This window comes from Galeopterus variegatus, unplaced genomic scaffold (assembly GCF_000696425.1).
Source record: "Galeopterus variegatus unplaced genomic scaffold, G_variegatus-3.0.2 Scaffold6364, whole genome shotgun sequence".
NCBI lineage: Eukaryota > Metazoa > Chordata > Mammalia > Dermoptera > Cynocephalidae > Galeopterus > Galeopterus variegatus.
Window position 1 is genome coordinate 59844 of NW_007732475.1, and position 9884 is coordinate 69727.

At 64.0% G+C, this 9884-nt stretch overlaps 2 protein-coding genes across 2 annotated transcripts in view; one reads left to right on the top strand and one right to left on the bottom strand.

Moving 5' to 3' along the window:
• PKP3 (plakophilin 3) overlaps positions 1-7642 on the top strand; it is a 10428-nt gene extending 2786 nt beyond the window's left edge. Inside the window, exons 2-13 of the mRNA XM_008590780.1 lie at positions 2280-2359; positions 2518-3152; positions 3252-3375; positions 4085-4289; positions 4702-4876; positions 5361-5478; positions 5554-5724; positions 5814-5999; positions 6340-6493; positions 6653-6845; positions 6924-7011; positions 7265-7642. Coding sequence (XP_008589002.1) covers positions 2280-2359; positions 2518-3152; positions 3252-3375; positions 4085-4289; positions 4702-4876; positions 5361-5478; positions 5554-5724; positions 5814-5999; positions 6340-6493; positions 6653-6845; positions 6924-7011; positions 7265-7300 — 2165 coding nt within the window. The 3' untranslated portion in view covers positions 7301-7642. The remainder of the gene's footprint in view (positions 1-2279; positions 2360-2517; positions 3153-3251; positions 3376-4084; positions 4290-4701; positions 4877-5360; positions 5479-5553; positions 5725-5813; positions 6000-6339; positions 6494-6652; positions 6846-6923; positions 7012-7264) is intronic.
• An 810-nt stretch (positions 7643-8452) lies between these two features.
• Positions 8453-9884, bottom strand: part of SIGIRR (single immunoglobulin and toll-interleukin 1 receptor (TIR) domain) — a 4022-nt gene continuing 2590 nt past the window's right edge. Inside the window, exons 5-8 of the mRNA XM_008590778.1 lie at positions 9752-9884; positions 9538-9688; positions 9129-9318; positions 8453-8797 (exon numbers count right to left, since the gene is read on the bottom strand). The exon at positions 9752-9884 is cut by the window's right edge and continues 120 nt beyond it. Of these exons, the coding sequence (XP_008589000.1) occupies positions 8634-8797; positions 9129-9318; positions 9538-9688; positions 9752-9884 (638 nt within the window). The 3' untranslated portion in view covers positions 8453-8633. The remainder of the gene's footprint in view (positions 8798-9128; positions 9319-9537; positions 9689-9751) is intronic.

Below are 9884 nucleotides of genomic sequence, written 5' to 3' on the forward strand. Positions count from 1 at the left end.
GATGGGCACGGGCATGGGCATGGCGGCCACGGTGGGTGGGGTGGCGCGAGGGGCAGGGGCCGCGGCAGGGCCGGCTGTGGGGCTCGGCTCCCTGAGTCACCCAGGCCTTGAACTGAGTCACCCACCACGCCCCAACGGGCGTGCGGAGAAGCCTTGGGTGGGGCCTCCCACCATCCCAGCCAGGACCCCTGGGTCCTCGAGGACGATCCTGGCTGAGCCCCAACCGCCCCCTCAGTCTTGAGCCCTCCCAGTGGGGGACAAGAGGATTGGCACATGGCAGGCCTTCCGTCGGCAAACCCGGAACACACAGGCGCCTGGTCCCATGTAGCACAGGTTCCCACCCGGCCTCAGAGACAACACAGACACCCAGATTCGAGTCCTCCCCATGTGCCCCCCATGCCCCACGGGAATGGGCGGAACAGAAACATTGGGGGGAGGGTCTGGAAAATCCTGGGTGAGAGCCAGGGCCTGTCTGGACCAGGGGCCCCTGTGGAATTGCAGGGGGAGGGCCTGGCTGGGGTGACCCAGATATTCTAAGCGAGCACAGTGGGGGGGGGACACCCCTCGGTGCCAGCCAGACACAGTCGTGCAGGAACCTGGCCCCGCTGGGGTGTGCGTGTGCATGTGCGTGTTGAAGGATCACAGACACAGTGAGTTCCGGGCAGTCCTGGAAATGTCATTTCCTCCCTCACCAGGCTACAGCAACAGGGATCAAGATTAGACAGTAAGATGAACCTCCCACAATGGCAGGGTCCCAGATCCCCATTCACAGTGGTCCACATGATGTTTAGAGGGTCCTTCCCGAGGACTGGCCTCCAGCCAGTGGCCAGGGGAAGGAGTGTCAGCCTGCAGAGGAGCTGGCCAGGGCAGCCTGGATTGCTGGGTCTTCCCTCCCTGGCCTGGGCCTTGCCGGCAGCCGAGTTGGGTGTTCAGAGGTCAGGGAGTGGAGGGGGGTGCAGGGTGGGGTTAATTACCACCCTGACTACCCTGCCAATTAGGGGAGAAGGATTATAATTTGGGGTGGGGGTAAGGTCCCCAGGCCGGGGGTGTGCCTCCGAGGCTGGCCTCACTAGCGTCAAAGGGTTAATAGCCCCTGTCCAGAAGCCTCATTAACCAGGGTGGGTCTGGGGAGCATGCTGGGTGGGGGGGCCCCCACAGACCATCTGGCTCCTCGGCAGAATTGGGGAGGGGCCACGGCCCGACTTCCCTGAACTCCCTCCCCAGACCCTTCAGCCAAGTCCCTCTTCCCAGGCCTGCTGGGAAAGGCAACTCTTCCCCCACCCCTGGGGGCACCAGGGAGCCCTTCCCACAAGCAGGGACCCTGGCAGAGGCTGAGCCCCCAGCTCCCCTATGCTCGGCATCGCCTGGGTGCCCACCCACACTGGCCAGGTGCACTGCTCTGCCTTACGTTCACCCTTTACCCAGTCACTTCTTTGGGATGATCTGTTTTCCAGCTTTTCTTATGCACCCACCCGTCTGTCCGTCTGGCCACTCTGCACCCACCCACATATTCATCCCACTGACCCTCACACCCATCCAGCCTCCCATCCCTCTGCCCACTGCTCTGTCTGTCCGTCCCTCCAGCCATCCTTCCAACTGTGCAACCAGCCCTCCCTCCTGCCTCCCACCTCTCTCTCCATCCACCTGCCCCCAATTTCCACCCACCTACCCGTCTGTCCTCTCACTGTGGAGTCAGGCTGACGCCTCTGCCCTTGGCTTATGTGTGGCTGGCTGGGGTGGGTGTGGTCTCTGCCTCAGGCTCTGCCAGGTGGGACAGGGCACTGCCCATCAGGGCAGACTGGTCCAGGGAGACTGTGTCTTTGGCCAGCGCGGCATCACTCCCCTGTGACCGCAGCAGAGATGGGGTCTGGGCACAGGAGCTCAAAGGAGGTCAGTGTGGGCTGGGCAGGCTGGGCTGGCTTCTTGGAGGAGGGGGCCTAGCACTGTGCCCTGGCAGAGACTGGAGATCTGATGGAGTCCCTGGCACATTCCCCAGGCAGCCAGGAGGTCAGCGGGGTGAGCATGTCTGTCCCGCTGCTCTGGCAGAGGAGGCACCTGGCGGGGGGTGCTGGGGGAGAGAGCCCACCAGGGCTGATGCTGGAGGAGATGAGCTGAGGGCGTGGGGGTGGAGGAAGGGGCATCGGCCTGCAGCCCACCTGGCCTCCCCAACTTGGGTCTGAGGCTGCTCCCAGGGTCACCATTAGAGACATCTGGTGGAGGGGAGGCGGAGGCCAGCTCTCTGCCATCTGGCCCAGCTGGACCACTGTCGCTGTCCACAGGCTCCTCCAGGGGTCAGTACCACACCCTGCAGGCTGGCTTCAGTTCCCGCTCCCAGAGCCTGAGTGGAGACAAGACCTCGGTGAGTGACAGCCCTGGCCCCAGTGGGGACGGTCTGAGCTGTGCAGTCCACACAGAGTGGGAGGCTCTGCGGTAAGGCTGGGGGCTCCAGGGTCAGAGAGTGGGATGGGCGCCAGGTGAGCCCCGGGCACCCCCTCAATGCCCACTCCCCACCCACAGACCTTCCGGCCCATCGCCAAGCCAGCCTACAGCCCGGCCTCCTGGTCCTCCCGCTCGGCTGTGGACCTGAGCTGCAGTCGGAGGCTGAGTTCTGCCCACAATGGGGGCAGCGCCTTTGGGGCTGTGGGTTATGGGGGTGCCCAGCCCACCCCACCCTTGCCCGCCCGGCCTGTGTCCTACCACGAGCGTGGCGGGGTTGGGAGCCGGTCTGACTACGATACGCTGTCCCTACGCTCACTGAGGCTGGGGTCCGGGCCCCTGGATGACCGCTACAGCGTGGTGTCAGAGCAGCTGGAGCCCACGGCTGCCTCCGCCTACAGGGCCTTTGCCTACGAGCGCCAGGCCAGCTCTGGCTCAGGCCGGGCAGGGGGGCTGGACTGGCTGGAGGCTGCGGAGGGCCCCCCTAGCCGGACCATCCGTGCCCCTGCCATGCGGACCCTGCAGCGATTTCAGAGCAGCCACCGCAGCCGTGGGGGGGCTGGGGCAGTGCCAGGGGCTGTCCTGGAGCCCCCTGTGGCCCGAGCACCATCTGTGCGCAGCCTTAGCCTCAGCCTGGCTGACTCGGGCCACCTGCCAGACCTGCGTGGCCTGGACAGCTACGCCGGCCACCGCACCCTGCAAAGGCTCAGCAGCGGGTGAGCAGCCAGGCCTGGCACAGGGAGGGGGCTTCTGCCATAGCCTGGCGCAGACCCAAGATTAGCCTGACACCCGAACCCTTACCCCTGGCCCTGCAGATTTGATGACATCGACCTGCCCTCAGCAGTCAAGTACCTCATGGCCTCAGACCCCAACCTGCAGGTGCTGGGAGCGGCCTACATCCAGCACAGGTGTTACAGCGACGCAGCAGCCAAGAAGCAGGTGATCATCCCACTGGCCCCTGAGTGCCCCTGATGACCACCTTCATTGGCCCCCCACCTCTCACTGACCTCTGGTCCCTGACCGCCCTTCACTGGTCCCCAAGCTGACTGGGCAGACCCTACCCCATCCAGAGCCTCCTTGGCAGAGGAGAGGCAAGAGGATACAATTTGCATGTATCTGCATAAAATGTTTTAAATCTACATGCATGTGCATACACCTGTACACACCTGCATGTACGTGCACAAACCTACATACACCTGCACACATCTACATACATTTACACTCATTTCCATATGCCTGGATATGTCTGTAAACACCTGCATACCTATACACCTGCGTGTATATACTTGAGTGCACTTGCATTTATCTGTATATGCCTATATACACCTGCATGCACCTGCATGCACATTCATATACCTACATACACCTGACATACATGCATATAACTACATATATGTATGCTTATTTTCATACACCTGGATATGTACACAAACACCTGCGTACCTATACGTACACCTGCATACATTTGCATATATCTGTACACATCCGCGTACACCTGCATCACCTGTGTGCAACTGCATATAACTACATACACCTACATGCCCCTGTGCGTCTCCACATTCTTGGATGTGTCTGCATACACCTGCAGTCTGCAAAATCCACAAGCATGCACGCACGTGTGCAAACGCCCGCATGCCTGTGCCCGCAGGCCCGCAGCCTTCAGGCCGTGCCTCGGCTGGTGAAGCTCTTCAACCACGCCAACCAGGAGGTGCAGCGCCATGCCACGGGCGCCATGCGCAACCTCATCTATGACAATGCAGACAACAAGCTGGCCCTGGTGGAGGAGAACGGCATCTTTGAGCTGCTGCGGACGCTGCGTGAGCAGGACGACGAGCTGCGCAAGAACGTCACAGGTGTCCTGGCCTCGACCACACGGCCTCGGGGCCGCCCCTCTCCCACACCATCTCCTCCTCCCCTTCGCCTCTGTGTGCCTTCCTCTACCAGCCCTGTCCCTACTCTTGCTCCCCGCCCTGTCCCATCTCTTTCCTTGGTCCCAGAGGACTGTTCTTGCATGTTCTTTGACTCTGTGGGGCCTCCTCCAGCCCCAGCCCCTCTTGTCCCCCAAGCCTTGTCCTGTCTTGCTTGGCCCCAGCCCTGTAACCCCAAAAACCACACTCGGGGTCTCCCAAGCAGGATGCCTGGGCAGCACACAAAGCACCATGTGCCCCTGAGGAGAGGTCGGGAGCCTCCTCCACACCATCCCCAGAAAGGCCAGAAGGAGCCCCTGGGCCCACCCTGACCACAGCCTCGGCCTCACCTACCCAGGGATCCTGTGGAACCTGTCATCCAGTGACCACCTGAAGGACCGCCTGGCCCGTGACACACTGGAGCAGCTCACAGACCTGGTGCTGAGCCCTCTGTCAGGGGCTGGGGGCCCCCCTCTCATCCAGCAGAATGCCTCTGAGGCCGAGATCTTCTACAATGCCACTGGCTTCCTCAGGTGCACTGAGTGGGGGGCAGCAGGCTGGGACAGGGGATAGAGCCAGGTGCCTAGGGGGTGGGGGCGTCCCTGAGAAGCAGCGTTTTAATCTGAGGCCTGAATGACAAGGTGGAGCCAGCCAGGGGGGCTGGAGAAGTGAAGCAGACAGCTGGGCAAGGCCCAGGGGCTGAGGCAGGAGTGGGGACAGGCCAGGAGTGGCCCAGGTGTGGCAGCAGTTAGGTGTCAGCACGCTGGGGGCTACAGACTCGGGTTTCATTAAATCAGGGACTTGCTCTGACATTCATAACCCCCCACACACACTGCAAGGAGTGGATTGGGGGATGGGCCAGCAGTGTCCATCAGGGACAGGGACAGAAGGTGCCAGGGGCCAAGCCCAGCTCAGGCAGGGGACGGTATCAGAGCTGGGAGATCACAGCCCTAGGGCAGAGGCTTGGGATCAGGGGTCCCTGGCAGAGCGGGGGCTCTGATCTGCCTCCATCCCCAGGAACCTCAGTTCAGCCTCTCAGGCCACTCGCCAGAAGATGCGTGAGTGCCACGGGCTGGTGGACGCCCTGGTCACCTACATCAACCACGCCCTGGATGTGGGCAAGTGCGAGGACAAGGTGAGGGGCAGCCGGTGCTGAGGGGGCCCAGGGGCTCCAGCCCGCTCTGACCAGCGCCACCCTCTGCCCCCACAGAGCGTGGAGAATGCCGTGTGCGTGCTGAGGAACTTGTCCTACCGCCTGTATGACGAGATGCCACCATCAGCCCTGCAGCGGCTTGAGGGTCGGGGCCGCAGGGACCTGGCGGGGGCGCCGCCTGGCGAGGTGGTGGGCTGCTTTACGCCGCAGAGCCGGCGGCTACGCGAGGTGGGCACTGGCCTGGGCAGACAGGGGCAGGGGGACCTGGCCAGACCCCAACCCCCAACTCCAGCTGACCCTCACACCCTCCCGCCCAGTTGCCTCTCACAGCCGATGCGCTCACCTTCGCCGAGGTGTCTAAGGACCCCAAGGGCCTCGAGTGGCTGTGGAGCCCCCAGATTGTGGGGCTGTACAACCGGCTGCTGCAGCGCTGTGAGCTCAACCGGCACACAACGGAGGCGGCCGCCGGGGCTCTGCAGAACATCACCGCAGGCGACCGCAGGGTGAGTCGTTCTGGGGACCAGGGAGCCAGTGCCCCGGCCTGTGGGACCCACACCTGCCATGTGCTGGGGAGTTCTGTGGGGGCACGGGCAGCAGGAGCACATGAGGCCGGCATCCAGGGCAGGACGGCCATGGCCCCCTGAGGGTTTAGGTTCTGTCTGGGCTTAGGGGAGGCATCGCCAGGGTCAGGGACAGAGCCCAGGATGCTTAGGGTGGCGGCAGGAGGCAGGGAGGACGTACAGCCTCAGGATCCCGGCGGGCTGCGCGTGAGGATGGGAAGGAGGAAAGCCCGGCGCGCTGGCCGGGGGCTCTGCCACCCTCACTGGCTCCCCGTGGCTGCAGTGGGCGGGCGTGCTGAGCCGCCTGGCCCTAGAGCAGGAGCGCATCCTGAACCCGCTACTGGACCGCGTGCGCACCGCGGACCACCACCAGCTGCGCTCGCTGACGGGCCTCATCCGAAACCTGTCCCGGAACGCCAGGAACAAGGACGAGATGTGTGAGTCGGGCTGTGCTGCACCTGGGTCCTGCCCCCACCCCTGCCCAGCCCACAACCTGATGTGGGGCAGACGGGCAGGCCAGGCCCCAGGGGCCAGGGGACCCCAGGTGTGGAGGTCACCAGGAGGGAGTGAAGACTGACCTCCCCGACCTCCCGCAGCCACGAAGGTGGTGAGTCACCTGATTGAGAAGCTCCCTGGCAGCGTGGGTGAGAAGTGTCCCCCAGCTGAGGTGCTGGTCAACATCATAGCCGTGCTCAACAACCTGGTGGTGGCCAGTCCCATCGCTGCCCGCGACCTGCTCTATTTTGACGGGCTCCGAAAGCTTGTCTTCATCAAGAAGAAGCGAGACAGGTGAGGGCCGGTCTGACCCTGTGCCCACCTGCCTTCTGGCCATGTGCCACTTCCTGACTGTCCTCCTTCCCCTGACAGCCCCGAAAGTGAGAAGTCCTCCCGGGCGGCGTCCAGTCTCTTGGCCAACCTGTGGCAGTACAACAAGCTCCACCGTGACTTCAGGGCGGTATGTGCTGGCGGGCCCAGGGCAGGCAGGGTCATGGAGACCCGGATGCAGGCCATGGGATGTCAGGGAGGGACACGGAAACCCAGGAGGAACAGGAGACCCAGAAAGAGAGCAACAGGAGGATGGAAGCCAGAGGCGCCAAAATGAGGGTCCAGGCCATGCCCAGCACACTGTGGGAAGGACAGGAGGGCAGGGGGACCGCAGGGACAGGTGTGAAGACCGTAGCCTGACTCTGGCCCCCTCTCCACTGCAGAAAGGCTATCGGAAGGAGGACTTCCTGGGCCCGTAGGCCAGGCCTCCTGGAGGAGGAGAAGGTGACGTGGCTCAGCCTCCAAGAGACAGGCTCAGCCCCGGACTGCTCGCCAGCCCAGCCTGGAGGACAAGGCGGATGGCCGAGGGGCCTCTCGTGGAGCTGCATGTGCACCTTCGAGGGGCCTGGGCCTCTGGAAGGGGACGGGGCTTGCAGCTGGGGATGTGGCTTCTGCAGGGCAGGGGGTGGGGCAGGGCTTGAGGCCGTTCTGGTGCATGGGGTGGTGACCCAGTCACAATGGCAGAGGTGGGACTGGCTACGGCCTAGCAGTGCCCCTGGACAGCGGTGCTGGGAATAAAGGTGGCTAGGAGCACAGCCACAGCCCTGCGTGCTTCCATGGTTGGCTGACCTGCGTGTCTGACCCTGGGACTTGCAGTGTCCCCAAACACACCCACCTGCTCCTGAGGACACTCATCCTCTGGGCTCACACACAGGCCTCCCAAAGTCAGGAGACCTGGAAGAGGGAGGAAGGAGTGTCCAGCAGAGGGAGGCTTGCATTGTAGGGCCGAGAGGGTACAGGAGACAGCAGAGACAGCCTCAGTGCCACCTGAGCAGGGAACCTCATGAGCAAAGGAGTGACCAGGGGCGGGGCTCCCTGATGGCTGTACTCATGCTGCAAACGGACTCAACACTCTGTCTACCCACCCTGGACTGGCACCAGGGAGCTCACTCTGCCCGGGACTGGAGCCCTGACCAGGGGCTCTGGTGCTGGCCACGTGGGGCTTGGGGTCCAGTAGGCTCTGGGACACCCCCACCTTTCTTGCCCAGAGTCAGGCCATTTGGTTGTGAAGCTACTGTTGATCTTTTTACAACAAAAAGCTTTTGTGAAGCTCAGAAGTTGAGGTCTCTAAGGGGCCTGTCCACCTCCAGGATCTGTCTGGATCAGGAGCTTGGGGATACCCCCAAGCGGGGACCAAGAGGGAGATCCTAGGAGTTTACTGTGATGGACATGCCTGAGCCGGCTCAGGATGGGGGAGGATGGAGAGGGGGCAGATTTGGTGACAGGGAGGTGGTGGGGATGAGACAAGGGAGGGGTTGAGGCTCCCAGACAGCCCAAGGTGGAAGCGAAACAAAGCTGAGGGCGCCCCACCCAGGATGCTGAGGACCCCATCAGCCCAGAGAGAAGAGGTCCAGGCGGAATCCAAAAGGACTTTAATTTCTGGCACTAGGAGGGGCTCTGGGGCCACACCTCTTCCCTGAGGGTCCCCGGGCTACCGGAAGGAGTCGCGGTCCTGCCGAGAGGGAGAAACGACCCACCCAGCCTTGCCCCCAGCTGTCCCTGGTGGTCCTGTGCACAGGGGTGGGGCAGAGGCTATACATCGTCCTCAGACACCAGGCAGTAGAAGTCTGTGCGGGCACTGTAGTTTCGGGAGCCGAGGTCCGAGACGTCCACCTCACTGCCCCGGCCCTCTCCCAGCGAGACCCCACTTGCATGTGATGGAACCGATGGCTCCCCAAAGACAGGCCCTCGGACACCTGGGGAGGGGGTACCGCGAGGGCTGAGGCCCATAGGCCACCTTCCTCCAGGACCCACTGCTGGTAGCTCCCTGCTCACCCCCCTGTCATGGTGGCATTTGAGGTCCAGGAAGTTCCCAGGCAGCCTTAGGCCTGAGCACCTCCAGGGGAGAGACAGTGAGGGGCTGCTGGGGGGGCGGGGGGGGCGGTCAAACCCGTCCACAAGCTGCAGGGGTCTTCAGTGCCAGGAAGGGTCAACACCTGGGTCCCTCCCTAAGCCCTCTGTCCTGTGCGGGCCCCTTCCACCCCCGGCGGATCTTCTGGGGTCAGGAGTGTGGCTGGGTGGGCATACCCAGGTCTCCCTCGGGGTCGGGGTCCAGCTCCGGGCGCAGGGCCCGGCCCTCCCGGACACGGCCTCGAACGATCAGCATGGGGTCCTTGTCATCCTGTAGATGGGTCTGGGGGTCCCCCTCCACCGGCCTGTACTGCACCTTCCGCGGCAGCGCCAGCTGCAGCTCTTTCCAAAAATCGGAGGAAGGCGTCTGGGGGTCAGGACGCGGCAGTCACGTGTATGAACACACGGGGTGTGGCGCCAGCTGAAGCCCCCGGCCACACGGCCCCAAGAGCGCTCCTCGCGGACGACCCCCAGGGTCCCCTCCACAACGCCCCGTCCCGCAGAGCTCCCCATGGAGGGGCTGCGCGTCCCCGACCCCGTCCCCCACGCGCCGCGCGCCCCGGCCCCTCCCCACGACCCCCCGCACCACGGAGCCGGGCCTCCAGAGCAGCAGGGTCACCAGGTGGCGGTGCTGGCGCAGCAGGCGGAGCGCGGGATGCGCGGGCGCGCGCCTCTGGCCCTCGAAGGTGATGAAGATGGGTCTGCGCGTGAGCTCCAGCAGCCGGCACAGGCCCTCCCTGCGGGGGCGACACCGTCAGCGGGGACGCGGTCGGGGACCCCCAGCCCTGCGCGGGACTCACCGGAAGCTGTGGTTGCACCAGGCCCGGCTCAGGAAGGCGTCCGAAAGCACCACGATGAGGCGCCGGCAGCGGCTCAGGTTCACCAGGAGGTCGGCGGAGGGCTCTGCGGGAGCCGGGACGTCGGCGGGGACCC